We start from the raw sequence: 17,097 nt of genomic DNA, 5'->3' as shown, positions 1-17,097 counted from the left end.
ATGAAATAGTGAAAATTACCTCGACCTCCACCTTGACCAACTAGCAGTAAAACCTATTAATGTATTAAATAATATGTATAATAGTAATATAAGTAATAGTATGATAGTATATATATATATTTCTGCAAGTATGTTTACTTTTAATACTTACATTTTATTTTGCACTTCTGTACTATTACTTAAATAACATTTTCAATGTGGAAGTTTTACTTAATAGAACTTACTGAGTATTACTTTGACTTAAGTAAGTAGAAGGGGTAGAAGAACTCCATTGGACACTGAACAAATTCAAAATAGATGATGTACTACAAAGTGTAGTAAAACCACAAAATAGTAGCAGAAATAGCTGCTCATTGTTAGGATTAGTCTTATGAAATTACAATTAAATTCCTCCTTGTAGAACATTACATTACAATTCATGTACAGCATCTACATTCTGTGTGCTGCTCCATCACTTAACCATCTTCCAAAATAAAATCTAAATTGGTCTGTATATGATGCAAACCAAAACATTGTGTGTCACTATGTCCGCGTATTTCTGAATGTGTTAATAGAGGCTACAATTTTTGGTTTCACAACATTCCTTTTCATTTCTTCATTTTCTTTCCTTCCCATGATCCATGAAACCCTTCTTATCATCTTGCGCAAAATTCCTAAACCAACTCTGTCTCAATTTCCTAAATTAGTCTCCTTACATTCGTCATCACAGTTTCGACAGAGGTAGGTGTAGGGGGGGTGATCTGGGATGTGCAGGTATGGTAGCCTGGGCGGTATCTATTTGTGGGAGCATAGAGAGAAAAATCTGCAGTCTTCTAGATGACTCAGTTTCTTGCAACCTGTGATGGTTACAACCAAAATGAGTCACTCAGAAGCATCATTGTAATCACAACAACAAAATTCTCTGTATGGTTTTAGATCAACTTTGAACATGCTAAGACATGATAAAAATCTTTTCCGTGGAAACCCTGAGGTTTATCTATAGCGGTGAGTTAAGTGAGAACTCCTCTGAGCTCCACAGCAGGTCTAAGGTGGAAAAATAGAGGTAAACATACGTATAGGACAAGTCCAGTCTGGTTTTGAGGTCCTTCCCTCCTGTGTACTCCCATTCAAGCACAACCCCACCCCACACCTTACATTCCTCTACAAATACCCCACTATTTTAGAAGGTCTCTGCATAACACTTGTACATCAGAAAACAGCATCTTCATAAAACAACGTGCAGGCAGGAAGAAAGGAAGACTAAAGAAACACTAACTTTTCAATTTTCCCATCAAGTTCAGAGGACACAGATTAAAGGGTAGGCATCTTTTTTTATCCACTTTTTATTCAGATGTGTACTGTGAGCTTTGAAAGGCGATATGATTCTGCAAAAGCTTGAAATGACAGAGGATCAAAGGATTAGGGATTAGTTCAACACCTTTTTATAGGCGCCTCAAAAATTATGGAAAGTGCAAATTAACAGCTGTGAGACAGAGAGAGAGAGAAAAAAGGTTATGAAAAGTCAGCAGCATGTCTGTGTCATTTAACAAAACACATGTGTCACTTAACAAATGAAGTGTAATGCAGTAGTAGCCTAATTTTAACGGAAAATGTGATTTTTAGTAATAGAAACAAAAACATCCGATTTTAAATCCACTGACCCAAATTAGATTAGTTTTAGTGTTCAATCTGTGTGATCTGGGTCACATATGCTTTAAAGTCTGATATTTTTATCCTGGTCTAAATCCAGACAGAGTTACCCTGTCCAACCCTCAATGGGTTATTGACTCTCCTTTATTATTTCATTAGATTTATAGGGAAGGAAGGTTTAATTGTCATTTGTTGGTATCATATGAGACATTCTTTTATTGAAATTTGCAACAAAATGTGCTCTTCTGGGTGTTGGTGAACAATAATTGGAATTGTCTGTATGGATGGAGAACAAAGGGAAGAGCTTCCTCGCGCTAAAATAAGTTTATACGTATACTGTATAAAAAATAAACGTATGTCTAGAGAGAATATAAGAATGTGTTTCATTTATTTAGATATTTAGTTTAGTTTTAGCACCTGAATATATGTTACATTTTCTTTGAAATTTTAATTTTGTTTTCATTTTTCCTATATCAAAACATACTATCTCTTTAAATAAAGCAATCAAAACTATTACAATTCAATCTAATATTTATAATTAATTAAAAGATGCAGCTTAAGACGATCAAATGTACTTTCTTAAACTGCATCATTTTTCGTGCAAAGAATTTTCATCGTTCTTCATAGCTAACCTCCCAGGTGTGAGTCTGTTTTCCTCCCACCTTCTTTACTCAAACTTTAATTTTCATCTGTATAAAGTTGAACCATAAAGTGACCCCTAAACTAAATAAGATGTTCCAAGTAAGAAGATTTGAGGGAGTGGTTCAGCCAGTGCTGGGTGGAGGTCCAGGATGCCAGGGCTTGTTGGGACACGAATGTGTTTTAAAATGTAGCCCTAAGTAACATAATCCTGTGAAGGCCTGTTAGAGAGAGTCTGAGTATGTGTTCAGCTATGTGATCACAAAAGCCCCACAGATAAACACATAAATGGTTCTTACATGTTGGATCAGCGAAGGAGATTTAACAACTCCTCCTCTCTACCCAAAGGAGGAAAACAGGAAGAGTTTTATCAGCACAGCACTTACGTATCAGTACTAGGAATTTAAAATAGATTTTAAAGTTGATCATATGAACAATGAAACAAAAGTAAACACATTTGTTTGCATGTAAGTAGAATAAAAGGTAGAAATCTAAGATCTTGGGAGAGCCAAAAAGACCTCGCCCCTCATCAGATGGTTTGGGATGCAAAGTTGTTGAAAGAAAAATCAAATTACAAAAGCATAAACATAAACATTAACATTAAGTTGGAGGTAGAATAAAATGTAAGCAGTGACAACTAGTGAAGAGCTGTAATTATCACCCTCATGTCTCTGATTTGTCCCTCCTTCTTCTCCTTTTACAGAATGGGATCTGTTGGAGTTCAGATTGTATGTGTGGCCCTCTGCGTCTTTGGCCTGATCGGGGTCATCGTATGCTGTGCTGTCCCACTCTGGAAAGTGTCCTCCTTCACGGGATCCAACATCGTGACTGCACAGGTAATGAAAAGCTTCTGTTATTAAAGGTAATGAATGGAAAAAGATTAGGTATGACAGGTATGTAAAATCAACATTAAAAGCCCAACATACAGTGTATTCGTCTGACTTTCCTGGAAGTATATACTTAACCCCATCACTAAAATGTACAATAAAAACACAACCCTAAAACACTGAATTGAAACCTGCTACCAGTGCAATATTGATTGACAGGTCTTTTAATGTGTGTGTGTGTGTGTGTGTGTGTGTGTGTGTGTGTGTGTGTGTGTGTGTGTGTAGAGCACACAGGAGGGCCTGTGGACGAGCTGTGTGGTGCAGAGTACCGGACAGCAGCAATGCAAGAACTACGAATCCCTGCTGGTGTTGCCCTCTGATCTGCAGGCCGCCCGTGCCATGACCATCATCAGCTGCATGTTATCCTGCCTCAGCCTCCTCATCTTATTCTGTGGGGCCGACTTCACCACCTGCATAGAGAACGAAGATGCCAAGCCCAAGATCAGCTTGGTGGCCGGGGTGGGCATGCTGCTGGCCGGCCTCCTGGTAATCATCGCCGTCAGCTGGTCCGCTAACAGTGTTGTGACAGACTTCAACAACCCCCTGGTGCAGGCTTCCAACAAGAAGGAGCTGGGAGCGTGTATCTTTGTGGGCTGGGGGGCCGGCGTGCTGCTCCTTCTGGGCGGAGGTCTGATGTGCTGCTTCAGCAGGCCCAAATCTGGCAGCTCCGGTGGAGCCGCCAAGTACTACAGCAATAGTTCCGCCCCCACCTCCAATAAAAACTATGTGTAGTGGCTTTATGAAAGGGACTGGTGTTTGACAGAAATTAGAGGATAGGGGTTAAGTTGGTAAAAGACTGGGAAGCAACAAAGTAGATGACACCAGGGGTTGTTTTAGGAAAAATGTAAAAAAAAAAAAAAAAAAAAGTCTCTGTAAATACTCAATTCTGACAACTGCCTCCCATTTTTTTCCTTTTATATTCATAGTTATGCTGGTGACATTTTAAATCTTAAAACTGTTTTACTCTTTGGTGCTGGGTTATGTATACACTATTTTAAAGTAAATGGAAATCAAATGGTATACTTGTTGATTACACACATTATGTGATCTTAGAATAGAATAAGAATAAAGACGTTTTTATTTGGGTTGCTGCTTTGACATATACAGTACAATATTAACTATCATGCATTTTCCTTATATTTCTGTTTGACTTTAAAAGTGTCTTTCAAAGAACCACACAAGTGTAGAGTAACATTTAAGATTATGAAAGCTCCAAGCTTAATATTAACATTATTAAGTGTAGAGTTGTCCAGCCTTTCGTAGACACCACTATTGCCTCATATTTACAATTAGTTTAGATCCACTATGGTCTATATTGTAGGTTTTATCTCTTATCACCTCAGGGAGCATCTGTTTGAACTTGTTCCATTGAGGATACGTTCTTAAACATCCACATGACATTTCATTTTATATAACATTTTCTCGTTTTGTTTCTCATGATGTATGATGAGTATACATAATTAAAATTGTAATGTAATTCAAATGTGTGTTTCATGTGTATTTCATTTCACACAAAAAAAAAAACCCAAACAGTATTTTGAAAATACAGAGGATTTTATTTCAAACTAAAAGCATATATTAAAATAGGCATTTTTTTTTAAATTGATCAGACAAACCAAGTAAACAAATTCAAGCTTCAAAGAATGAATGAAGATTCATAACAGCTGTAGGTTTCAATCTCTCCCTTTGTCTCACTACAAACAGATTTACAACAGCCCACTCTTCTCTCACTGTCTTTTTTTCCAATGTTTCGCTCTTGACTTTTGCCTTTGATTTATTGTTCTTGTTTATCAAACTTCTCTAGTTTAATGCTTGCTCTCCAGCTCCTTCACACGGTTGGTCAGCTCCTCTATCGCTGCTTTCAGGTCTTTCACCTCCTTTCTCAAGGACTGAACCTCCTGAGAGACAGACAGATACATATAGAGCGATTATGTTATGGAGAATGTTTGATTACACATATATTATAGAATTGGTCAATACTTTTTGTTGTCTAGGTTGCAGTCGGACAAATTTTCAAGCCAATAATAAAATTGAAGGAGGATTTTCAGGATCAATAAAAATGGTTACATGTAGTATCCAGTAAGTGTAAAAACTACTTGGGCATGAGTAAAAACTCTGCATCCAAAATATTACAAAAGACTTTAAAAGTACAGAAGTCTTATTCAGTAAAATGTAATTAAAGCATCAAAACCATTATAAATATCATTATGCATGAGTTTTATATTATATATTTTGTTATTTAAATCATTATTACTGATCATTGCATTACTTTATAACTTAATGTGTAAGTAGCACATTGTGTAGCTAGTACATGCAGTACTTTAATGTATCCAAATGCAGTATATTTCATATTTAAAAAGGCCCTGAACACCCACACAGGTGTTCATAGTTAATTTGGCTGATTGGACCTTTTCCAGGTCTGTGTGGAAGTGGTTAGACTGAGTGATTGACATCTTCCTGAGTCCACTGTTATGCCGCGTTCTATTTACCTTGGAACTCGGAAGCCGCAACTGGGAATGACGTCTAAAAGAGTCTAATCAGCCAGAATAACTGAAAACACCTGTGTGGGTGTTCAGAGGCTTTAAGTTGAAATTAAGTTCATCTTTGAATTTAAAACATTATTATACAAAGTAACTGGTGACTAAAGCTGTTAAATAAATAATGTTTGTCTCAGAGATGTAGTGGAGCAAAAGTATAAAGGAGCATACAATGGAAACACTTCAGTGAAGTACAAGTAAAATTTGTTAATTACAGTACTTGACTAAATGTACTTAGTTATATTCCACCACTGCAACTTTTGAACCCTAAATGTAACAAAAATATTTAGCTTTAAATGTCTCACCCCACTGTTGTCATGCTGATTCCCAGCAGAAGCAGCCGTGGTCTTCAGAAGAGTCTTGTGAACTTTGAACTCCTTGGTTTTGGTGGTTGCTACAAACCCGTCCTTTAGCGAGATCATAATAGGCTGGCCTTCTTTTCCTTGAAACCACTCATCAGCTTCGACTGAAGGCTCAGGGCCGACGGTGTCTGGGTACAGATCCTCCTGGAACAGATCAGACTGCACAGGCAGAGAAGTTTCGAGTGAGTTAAAGACAGAAATGCACAAATGAACTAATTTTGACTGATAAAAGTATATAGTGTAGATTTGTACCTTGCGTGGCACCGTCATGACTATGGGCTCACATTTCCTCTCATGGAGTTTGTAGAACCTGAAGGTAGAAATATTTGTTCATATTTTAGGTTGTTGTGTCAGCCTAGATTAAGATAAGTTTCTTTTGGAGGAAGTAGAAAAAATTTGAACACAAAAAAGACAGAGTACAGAGCTCGCGTAGCTAAAAATACTGAGCTACTTTTGGATTACTAAAGACAATTACCTGGCAATTTCACATTTGTTGACCTCCAGGCCTCTCTTGGGCATGTATCCCATCCCCTTCTGGCTCTCCTTGCTGCCGTACATGGACAGGTAGTGGACATAAGGAGCTTCATCTGTCACCTCAAAGTAACGGATACTGCTATCCCCCTGTGCAGAAGATGCGAGTGTCAGCTGTATGTGTCCGTGTGGGTGAGACAGACCCAGAAAGACCATTGTTTCAACATCTAAATCTAACCTTGCCACAGAGGTAGACGACACCAGTGTCTGGGTCAAAAAATGGCAGAAGGACGCCACTACTGGTGTCCAGTTCCTGCAGGGTCAATGGCTCTCCAAAGTTCTTCTGTTAAAAGAAATTCAGATACAAAGAATTATACGTTTGATCATATCCAGTGTAACATCTTGTATGAAAAAGGCTGCTTGAGCAGAACGGACTGCAGGTAAGCCAAGGACTTAATTGAGATTGATGTGGGATATTGCAGAGCAGTACCACCCATAATGCTGTAAGCTGTAAATTGTGAAACAGCAGTGTTGTAAATAACTCCCTAATATCAGATTACTAACATTTTAAAAGTACCACAAAACTGTGTAACAAGTCCAACAGTCAAGATTTTTTCAAATTATGTCTAAAACTTAAAATCCCCCTAAATGTGTTTCTTATCGCCATTTTACTTGGATGTTTGAGCTTCAATGTGCAGAAGGACGTACAGAGTTTGACACTAGAAGGCTGAACTCACGTTTATCTGCTAAAATTATGCAATTTTACAAATTCTTAACAAGATGACTAAATACGTTTTGTATAAAATCCATATCAGACACTAATTATTATCCAAAGAACAGCTCTTTAAACACATCTGGAGGGGATCTTTAAAAGGCCCTAAAAACGGTTTTCTTACTACGTGTAGTAACCTCTGTCAAAGTTCGAACGGTTTTAGATTAAGAACAAAACATTTTTATCAAAATATGAAACCCCTTCTTAAAATATCCTGCTATCATGAGTAACGTCACCACTGCTGCTTTTGTTTTCTTCTTTTATACCTTAACCTTAATCACTTTTGTGTATTTTGTTTTCTTTACGTGAATGGGCATTTCACATAGCTTTTATTTTCCTTTTTGATTATTTTTGTATGTGTGTAATAATCTTAATAGAATATTGTTAAAAAAAAAAAAAGATGTCATAACAGTTTCTTTATTTTGGTTTTGTCTGTGCTCTTCTCAATGGTTTAAAGTGGGCAAGACCCAGTTGGAAAAATGGGATGACATTCATAATAATAATAATAATAATAATAATAATAATAATAATAATAATAATATATACTTTATTAATCCCACAAGGGAAATTACAGTGTTTTTGCTCATGTTTCCAGGCCACTGTCAGTTAAACCTAGTCAAAAATAACATGAATCTTAGTAAAGTGAAAATGATGTTGAGCCTGAGAGACAGCAGAGACTGAGAAAAAAAGTCTTGAACTTGAACATGCAGGTTGTTGACACTTACTGGGTCCCACAGCGCCACCTGTCTCTCACTCATGCGACTGAAGCCGGTAGTGAGGATCTTCCCATCGGCAACGAACACGGCCCTGACAGGCCTGGAGCCCTCATGAGGCTTCTCCTTCTCCTGTAGGGGTGTGAGGCAGAGCAGAGCAGAGGTGGAGGTGTTACAGACAGATATTTACTGAATCCAATTCACTACTACTGTGCTTCCCACTTTTCTGCTCTGACCAGAGCTACATTCATGATGAAAATAGAATTACTCAATGAGTAGGAAAAAACAAGGAAATATTACATATATTTTTTTTTAAATTGTCTTATTCTATTTCTTATGTTCTAGAGCAAAAACAATAAATAAATGAAGAGATTAATAATGAATTAGATAATGCTGCTGATTAAAAAGGTTACATTTCAGACTAAAAAAATTGAATATCAAATTCCTAAAGTTTTACAATGAAATTCAACAAATTGCTACATATAGAAGTAAAATAGCAATGAAAATACTCAATTATTATATCCTAGCTGTGTTAGAAAACACTCACAAATTAAAGAAAATACAACTGTCATATCATTCAATAATTAATCAATTAGTCGACTGAAAGAAAATTAATCTGCAATCATTTGAATGATCAATTAATCATTTAAGCCATTCTTCAAGCATTAATGCCAAACATTTGCAGCATCTCAATTGTGAGAATGTGTTGTCTTTTTTGTCTTACATTTTAGTAAACTGAATATCTTGTGGTAGGGAAGCTATTTGAAGACGTCACCTTGGGGTCTGGGAAATTTTAAATTTTTCATAATTTTCTGAACTTTAGATTGGATTAATCAAGAAAATACCTGGCAGATTAATCAATAATGAAAACAACCATTAGTTGCAGTCTGAATCATTATGGCCTGTGAGTTAAATGTCACTCCAGATGTTTGCAGAGAAATGTAATTGAAGACTTGTTTGGTAAAGCTACAGTACGGAGTTACAGGGAAACCTACAATGATGACTGTGCCCTTGCGTGGGTCCAGCACCCGCATGGTCTTGTCCTTGCAGGAGGTGAGAATCTGGGAGCCGTCCTGGTTCCAGCAGGCGCTGTAGATGAGGTCAGGGTGAACGCTGTCGATCCTCACCACTGCCTCCCCACGAGCCACATTCCACAGGATCACCACATTATCACAGCCTGCATGGACAAAACAGTGACAAATGTGGAAAATGAAGAGGCTTCATTGTGGGCCATTATAAAAGGTAATTAATCTACAGTATGAATCAAATTAATTCCAGATAAGTAATACAGTAGGAGTCAGCCTTCTTTTCTCATTAAAAACATGCATATTTTGGCATGCGTGATTCAAGTGCTATACCCAAGTAATAAAAGTATTGACATTGACTTTCATGTCAGAGCTTCTCTGACATTTCTACTGTGCTTGGAATACACAACAGCAACGATAGCTGCTATGGCTACACAGAAAAGAAAAGAGCACCACATAAAGAACCCTGCACTTTTTTTTTTAAATAATAATAATAATAATAATATTAAATGGAAAAGTCTGCAATTTACCATTATTATCCTAGTCTTAAAATCTGGATCATCCATAAATCAAAGCTTTCTACTGTATATTAGCAGTACTTAGAGCTGGTTGAGAATTCCGTTATTGTTTATTATTAATATCATGATATTATCAATCTTTTTTGTACGATTATTTTTTGGGGCATTTTAGGGCTTCATTTTTAAAGGACAGCTGAAGACATGAAAGGGGAGAAAGGGAGAATGACATGCAGCAAAGGGCTGCAGGTCGGAGTCGAACCCGCGGTCGCTGCGTCGAGGAGCAAACCTCTATATGGGCGCACGCTCTACCAGGTGAGCTACCCAGGCGCCTAATATTATCACATTGCCATTGTCTTAACAATGTAACACAGACAGACTGAGGGGTTTAAGGAGTCCTGGTAATGCTGTGAACTTAGTTGTCAACAAGAGCGTTGACAGCGCGAACAAAGTGGGTGGAGGCTGAAAGAACTTCCTGTCCATCAAAGGTGTTAGTCTCATTCAACAAAACATCTGTGACATTATACCACCCCGGTTCCTTAAATATACAAGCTAAGAGCTCTCTGTCAGATCATGTAAACGCAGCTCCGGTGGCAGGTGCTCCTGTGGTTTCAGCAGGTTTATGAGGGTGTAATACCTGCACTCATCAGCACATTGTGGGCGGTGGGGTGCCAGCTCAGGATGCCAACACGTTTGGAGTGGCCGTCCAGCTTGACAACAGGATTTGTGAGTGACGTGGTCAGCCCGCCGTCCGGGATCTCCCAAATCTATTTACCAAGGAAACAATTTAGACTCTGCATTTACACACATTAAAAGATAGCATTACAGTACGACGTCACGTCATGCGTTAGTGCATACTGAAATGCTTGAAAGATCGAACTGAAAGATGCCGTTTCAATACAGCGATGCCTACCATGACACTGCAGTCCTCGGAGCCACTGGCAATGATGTTGTCATTGTGAGGACAAAACTCGATGTCCAGGACCGGTCCTGTGTGGCCGCACACAGTGGGGTAGGACATGTCTATACGTCCTGTCTGCAGAGACAGAAACATAAAGACAGGTGGTGAATACAACTCCCAAAAATCTCATCCCCAGTGGGGAAAGTGTCAGATAAAGCCAAGGGACTGAAAGGTTACACACAACTATGATGAAATAAAAAAAAAATAAAAAACGCAATGATTTAGTCAATGTAGGAGGACGAAGTTGATAATCAGCTGATACAGCTATGCCTCCAATTACTCCTAATGTCTAGTAACTGGGTTAGAGAGGCGATCAGGGCCAAGGAGATGAAATCCCATGGTTCCTCAATTTCTCCTTCCATGACCCAATCTGGGCTGCTCTCCCTTGAAACATCATGCCTCACCCAGGGCATCATTTTATTTATTATTTATTTATTTAACCTTTATTTAACCTGGAAAATACTCATTGAGATTAAGAATCTCTTTTACAAGAGTGTCCTGACCAAGACAGGCTGCAGCACAGAGTTTCAGACATAAAACAATTCACAATGAAAATACATAATAAATTACAGCATCATAAACTATCAAGCTATTCAACGTTTGCCAGAAGTTATATACATCAGGGTTCAAACAGATCAATCAGTCAAATACATTTACAGCCAGATGTGCCTGCCTCCCTGTCATTCAAAATGACTTTAAAAGGTTCAGGCAATTTTCCAAGTCTTTCCACCTAGAGGGAGCAGCATATTTAAATACCCTTTTACCCAGTTCAGTGCAGACTTTAGAACAGATACCAGGAATAAGCCCTTGGAACATGAAAACGATTAATTTAATGTTTTATCTGAAATATTCTGAAAAGACATTTTTTGAACACTTTTTCTATCAGTGTATCGTCTGGCTTCACTAGGTTTCTGTGGTTGTTTATTAACTAACTGATTTGTTAGTAAAAAAACAAAAAAAACAAAGAGATAAATAGAACCAATATTCATCTCAAAACAGGATTTCCATGTCTGCAATTTCACATCCACTGGTCCTTTAACAACTCCTTTCCCTTTGAGAATTGTATACTTGAGAGGTTAGACCATGAATAATGTGGATTCTGCAGTAATCAGAGTTGAATTTAAAGCTTTTCACCTAGAATGCAAATTAAAAACTTTTTTCACAGTCATCTGGCCAAAGTATGAAAGTATGGTGGGAAACCAGTAGGAATAATATGGCCTAGAATGATTTAAGATTATCACATTTTTGTCAGTATTTTCCAGCAGTATTTAACAATATTTCCTAGTGATACAATTGATTAAATTAACATGACCTGATCTGGATGAGTGGAATCAAATGTTTGAATGGATTTACCAAAGTATAATATTATATATTATGTAATATTATATACCTGACATTAGTGTCTACAGCGGGCAAGAGAGAATATTTAAGACTTTTGTAAATAAAAGTAAGACATTGTAAAGCCTTCTTTTTTTAGGAAACTGAATTAAATGCTTTAAGACATGCAGATACCCTATGTATATAGTAAAAATGCCCAAGCCTAGGGGAACATGTAGGTGATCAAATGCAAGCTTCGTTAAGCTCACATACTTTGACAAATTTAGATGTTCAGATGGCCATAAACAAGGCTACAAGGTTTGCAATTTTGCACTTTTTCCAGGCACATGAAATTCAATAAAGAGGTTTCAAGCCACCTAACGTACTGCATAAGTGACTGCAGAATAACTGGGTTGAAGCCACATCCTGCCCTGACTGAACTGACAACGAACTCCTAATATGGTGAAAACTTCTCAAAAGCAACGCGAGTGACGTGTAGAAAGACTCAAAGCCGGCATCAAACTTCCTTATTCAGCTGAATGTGTGATGGGGACTGGCAGAGTTCAAATGTAAGCATGGTGTTGAAACAAAAAAAAACATTACACCAACTTGCATTTGAAATGATCAACACATCCAAAAATGGTATTATAAGGACACAAAGAGCCAAGCAGTAGATATAATAAAAATAATCTTTGTGCCAATACAACCAGGGTGTTTCCTGTGACCCACCTTGCTCAGGGGCAACACCATGAAGGCTCCTCCGCCACTGGCGTCCACAATCATGGCCACAAACTTGGGGTTAACAGAGCAAAAGTTGCTGTCCCACGTCATCTGGGAGATTCGGATGTCATCGTAGCATTGGTCAGCTTTGACAGCCTGGCCAAAGACGTGACGGAACTTACTGGACCTGACAACCTTCCTGGACATGGTGAACTGGAAAGAAAGAAAGAAAGAAAGAAAGAAAGAAAGAAAGAAAGAAAGAAAGAAAGAAAGAAAGATTAACATGAGGTAATGCTCTGAATAAAAAAAAAAAGGCAGTATTTTATGTGCAGGAAGCCTGTAGTAAAATAATCTAACAATGGAAAGAGATCTATAACCAAATAATCATATGAATGCATATACGATTAACCATGTCAAAAAAAGTTAGGCTACCTGTTGTAATTTCCTTTCTGTTTATGCATGTAGATTTCAAGTGGAAACAATAAACTGACTAGCACAAAGCTGACGAAACAGATGAAGGACACGACAGAGGAAAGCTTAAAAAAAAAAAAAAAAAAGAGGAAGCAAAAGCTTTCACAACTGCTTCCTCTAGTCTGTGACTGCTACTCTGCCCCCTTCTCTCTCTTTAATTTGGGATTCTGCGTGTTACTTGAATAATTGTGCAGGCCGAAGACAATTGTACAAGACAATAGTATAAAGAAAACAATACTATCTACCATCAGTTGAGCTGCACATGCTCTATGCCTGAGAAGGTTGATGAGCTACCCAAAGTGGCAGTTACACCACATCCTTCAGAGTGAGCAGCAAAACAACCAACCACTTTTTTTTTTGCCAAATTTGTCGTTCACACACTCCGGCTCTCAATGATTTCCCCACAGGTATACATACAAATACAGATTTTAGCAAATCACAAGTTAAATAACATACAATTTATGCATCATTTACCAAAACAGATATGTGTTAAGCCTCAAATCATGCAGAAGTTAAAAAACAAAAACAAAAAAACAGCTGCAAAATAAACAAACCTTGCACTATTTAGCAACAATTCCACCAATTAAATGCACTGAATAGGTTTTGCTTTACCTCCATTAGTAGATTTTACTTCCTGAAATCTGCAGCCGCGCCTAAACTCAGAAGAGTACAACAGCTTTGCTGCATGTGCATCACAAGACCTCTCTGGTTGCTCTGCACCTAATTTAATAATCCTTTATAGAGTGAGCCGTAATTTTATCAGGAACCTAAATGCATGTCAATAATCTCTCTGCCGCTGTCTGTATCTGTTGTAATGGAAAACATTGCCTGGTACAAAGGAAACAATTCACTAACTTGAAACAGGAGAACTCAAGCCATGAAGAACATGAGGATCAGAGATGCTAGATTCAAATGAATTACATTGTTATCTCTACCTGTTATTTACCTATCATATGATAAATGTACCTATTATAGATAATAAACTGATATCTTCCCAGATGTTTTAAGGTGTAAACAAACTGAAAAACTGCAGACAGATGTTTCAGGCCTACCTGGGAGTCGTGTGGGGGCGATTCAGCTCAAGGAGTTTCGGCAGAGCACCAAACACCCTGCCACCAGAATGAGGACTTAGAGGAGACTGTAGGTTAAAAGTACATTACAAAACGACACGGAGGAAGTGAGAGTTTCAAATGAACGTGGAAGTGGGAGGGGTCTCGTGTGACATTTCAGCGGCTGAAAAACTGAAGAAGGCAAGATGAAGGGGAAGACGGTGAGAGTTGTATGTGATCTTTTGTAAGATTGAATCAAGATAAAAATGTCAGGACAATGCACACTGTGATTGTATGTAGATCAATCGGTCAAAAGCAGATTCAGGCCCTTGTTGCCTCCTCCATTTCTGAAAATTGCAGTGATCATTAAAAGGGTTGAAAAGCATCCCCAGGTCACAGAAGTGCAGTTTACCCTGAAATCTGAGGGGAAAAGTTTTGATGAGACAGCTGACAAACTGTCAGGGGTATAAAATGCTTCAATATCATTTATTCTTGACTATTTGTACTCCGATTTCACCCCAAAAGTTTGCTTAATTCAATCTAAATTATATATTGGAGGTCTACTGAGAAAAAAGCAGATATATAGACATATAAATACAGTCTTCATTTCTCTCATTTTTTAGGAACCTTGGATTTATCTCCTAACCCCTAATTTAAGCAATATCACACTTGTTTTAATACTAAACCCAGTATTAATTTAAAGAAGCACTACATCTATTTCACTCATGAATAGCAGGTTACTAGTCATAATTAGTCCTTAGTGAAGTCTGAAGTCAGTCAGGGAAGGCCCATCAAAATACACTATTGAGTTGCATTATGGGAAATGTAGAATCCAGTGTATTGGAAGTTTGACCCATAGAAAGGACTTAAAGTCTCTGCTGCGTCAACTTTTTTAATCCGTCTCTTGAAAGTCCCCTAACTTTTAGGACATGCAATATTGCTGAAGCACCCCTCTAAACCTTTAATTAACCTGTGTAATTACATAACAAGCTCTAATCTACTCCTTGAAGAAGTTATTTCTCATCTTTCTATCATTGTGAGGTCACTTAATCTTTATTACACATGAGCACACACACACTTCCATACTTGTGAGGACCCTCCTTTGACATAATGTATTCCCTATCCCCCACCCCTAATCTCAGCCATCAAAACTACAAGACTAATCCCAACCTTTGCCCTAACATTAAACTAAAAATAAAAAATAAATTTCTAATTTAAACCATCTCATGTTGTTTTATGTGGCTCTCATATCTATTTGATTTTTATTTCCTAACCCCTAATCTTACTAAAGACTGTACATCTAACATTGATGCTTACCATATCTTAAACGAAACCCAATTTATTAACTTTAATCCCAAACCCAAAACTAAGCGTTGCCCTTCTCTATTACACTAACAAGGTCTACCCCGGATTTACTAGTTAAAGAGCTCAATCCATTTCCAGTATCTCACAAAAGTGAGTACACCCCTCACATTTTTTGTAAATATTCCATTATATCTTTTCATGGGACAACACGGCTACAATGCATTGCTACAATGTAAAGTATGGAGTGTACAGCTTGTATAACAGTGTAAATGTGCTGTCCCCACAAAAAAAAAACTCAACACAGCCATTAAGGTCTAAACTGCTGGCAACAAAAGGGAGTACACCCCTTAAAATGTTAAAATGTGCAAATTGGGCCCAGAGTGTCAATATTTTGTGTGGCCACCATTATTTTTCAGCACTGCCTTAACCCTCTTGGGTATGGAGTTCACCAGAACTTCACAGGTTCCACTCCTCCATGACGACATCACAGAGCTGGTGGATGTTTGAGACCTTGTGCTCTTCCACCTTCCGTTAGAGGTTGCCCCACAAATGCTCACTAGGGTTTAGGTCTGGAGACATGCTTGGCCAGTCCATCACCTTTACCCTCAGCTTCTTTAGCAAGGCACGGGTCATCTTGGAGGTGTGTTTGGGGTTGTTGTCATGTTGGAATACTGCCCCAGTCTCCGAAGGGAGGGGAATCGCACTCTGCTCCAGTAAGTCACAGTACATGATGGCATTCATGGCTCCCTCAGAAAACTGTAGCTCCCCACTGCTGGCAGCACTCATGCAGCCCCAGACCATGACACTCCCACAACCATGCTTGACTGTAGGCAAGACACACTTGTCTTTGTACTCCTCACCTGGATGCTGCCACACAAGCTTGACACCGTCTGAACCAAATAAATGCATCTTGGTCTCATCAGACAACAGGACGTGGTTCCATGTCCAGTCGGCTTGTTTTCAGCAAACTGTTTGCGAGCTTTCTTGTGCATCATCTTTAGAAGAGGCTTCCTTCTGGGAAGACAGCCATGTAGACCAATTTGATTGTGCAGTGTGCGGCATTTGGTCTGAGCACTGGCAGACTGACCCCACACCCCTTCAACCTCTGCAGCAATGCTGGCAGCACTCGTACGTCTATTTCCCAAAGAATACCTCTGGATACGACGCTGAGCACGTGCACTCAACTTCTTTGGTAGACCATGGTGAGGCCTGTTCTGAGTGGAACCTGTCCTGTTAAACCGCTGTATGGTCTTGGCCACCGTGCTGCAGCTCAGTTTCAGGGTGTTGGCAATCTTCTTATAGTCTAGGCCATCTTTATGTAGAGCAACAATTCTTTTTTTTTTTCAGATCCTCAGAGAGTTCTTTGCCATGAGGTGCCGTGTTGAACTTCCAGTGACCAGAATGAGAGAGTGTGAGAGCGATAACACCAAATTTAACACACCTGCTCCCCATTCACACCTGAGATCTTGTAACACTAACAACTCACATGACACCAGGGAAGGAAAATGGCTAATTGGGCCCAATTTGGACATTTTCACTTAGGGGTGTACTCACTTTTAGAAATGAATGTCTGTGTGTTGAGTTATTTTGAGGGGACAGCACATTTACACTGTTATACAAGCTGTACACTCACTACTTTAAATTATAGCAAAGTGTCATTTCTTCAGTGTTGTCCCATGAAAAGATATAATGAAATATTTACAAAAATGTTTGGGGTGTACTCA

The 17,097-nt window shown here is 38.4% G+C and overlaps 2 protein-coding genes across 4 annotated transcripts; one reads left to right on the top strand and one right to left on the bottom strand.

The window, feature by feature from the left end:
- The first annotated feature begins 1,162 nt into the window (after positions 1 to 1,162).
- Positions 1,163 to 4,638, top strand: cldni (claudin i). The gene is made up of 3 exons (XM_039823790.1): positions 1,163 to 1,297; positions 2,972 to 3,104; positions 3,381 to 4,638. The coding sequence occupies exons 2-3, from the start codon at positions 2,973 to 2,975 to the stop codon at positions 3,885 to 3,887; spliced, it is 639 nt and encodes a 212-aa protein (XP_039679724.1). The 5' UTR covers positions 1,163 to 1,297; position 2,972; the 3' UTR covers positions 3,888 to 4,638.
- A 50-nt stretch (positions 4,639 to 4,688) lies between these two features.
- coro1a (coronin, actin binding protein, 1A) lies at positions 4,689 to 14,189 on the bottom strand. 3 transcript variants are annotated; one of them, XM_039825740.1, is made up of 11 exons: positions 14,072 to 14,189; positions 12,558 to 12,761; positions 10,464 to 10,586; positions 10,188 to 10,317; positions 9,006 to 9,187; positions 8,023 to 8,142; positions 6,764 to 6,868; positions 6,530 to 6,675; positions 6,307 to 6,364; positions 5,998 to 6,213; positions 4,689 to 5,053 (listed from the first exon to the last, which is right to left on the bottom strand). In XM_039825740.1, exons 2-11 carry the CDS (start codon positions 12,753 to 12,755, stop codon positions 4,961 to 4,963), a joined length of 1,371 nt encoding a protein of 456 aa, XP_039681674.1. In that variant the 5' UTR covers positions 12,756 to 12,761; positions 14,072 to 14,189; the 3' UTR covers positions 4,689 to 4,960. The 3 variants fall into 3 exon arrangements, with proteins under 3 accessions (XP_039681674.1, XP_039681673.1, XP_039681675.1); XM_039825739.1 differs by lacking the exon at positions 14,072 to 14,189 and adding an exon at positions 13,632 to 13,653; XM_039825741.1 differs by lacking the exon at positions 14,072 to 14,189 and adding an exon at positions 12,981 to 13,002.
- Between the last annotated feature and the right edge of the window lie 2,908 nt (positions 14,190 to 17,097).

Source organism: Perca fluviatilis, chromosome 15 (assembly GCF_010015445.1).
Source record: "Perca fluviatilis chromosome 15, GENO_Pfluv_1.0, whole genome shotgun sequence".
Lineage (NCBI taxonomy): Eukaryota > Metazoa > Chordata > Actinopteri > Perciformes > Percidae > Perca > Perca fluviatilis.
This window is presented reverse-complemented; position numbering and strand designations above follow the sequence as displayed.

Bases quoted from the DNA above. Each gene is read 5' to 3' on its own strand.
- cldni (XM_039823790.1), top strand. From the start codon at position 2,973: ATGGGATCTGTTGGAGTTCAGATTGTATGTGTGGCCCTCTGCGTCTTT. The intron at 3,105-3,380 runs GTAATGAAAAGC...GTGTGTGTGTAG, and splicing joins CCAACATCGTGACTGCACAG to AGCACACAGGAGGGCCTGTG.
- coro1a (XM_039825739.1), bottom strand. The intron at 10,587-12,557 runs GTGGGTCACAGG...CTGTCTCTGCAG, and splicing joins TGGTGTTGCCCCTGAGCAAG to ACAGGACGTATAGACATGTC. The intron at 6,214-6,306 runs GTACAAATCTAC...CTGCCTGTGCAG, and splicing joins TCATGACGGTGCCACGCAAG to TCTGATCTGTTCCAGGAGGA.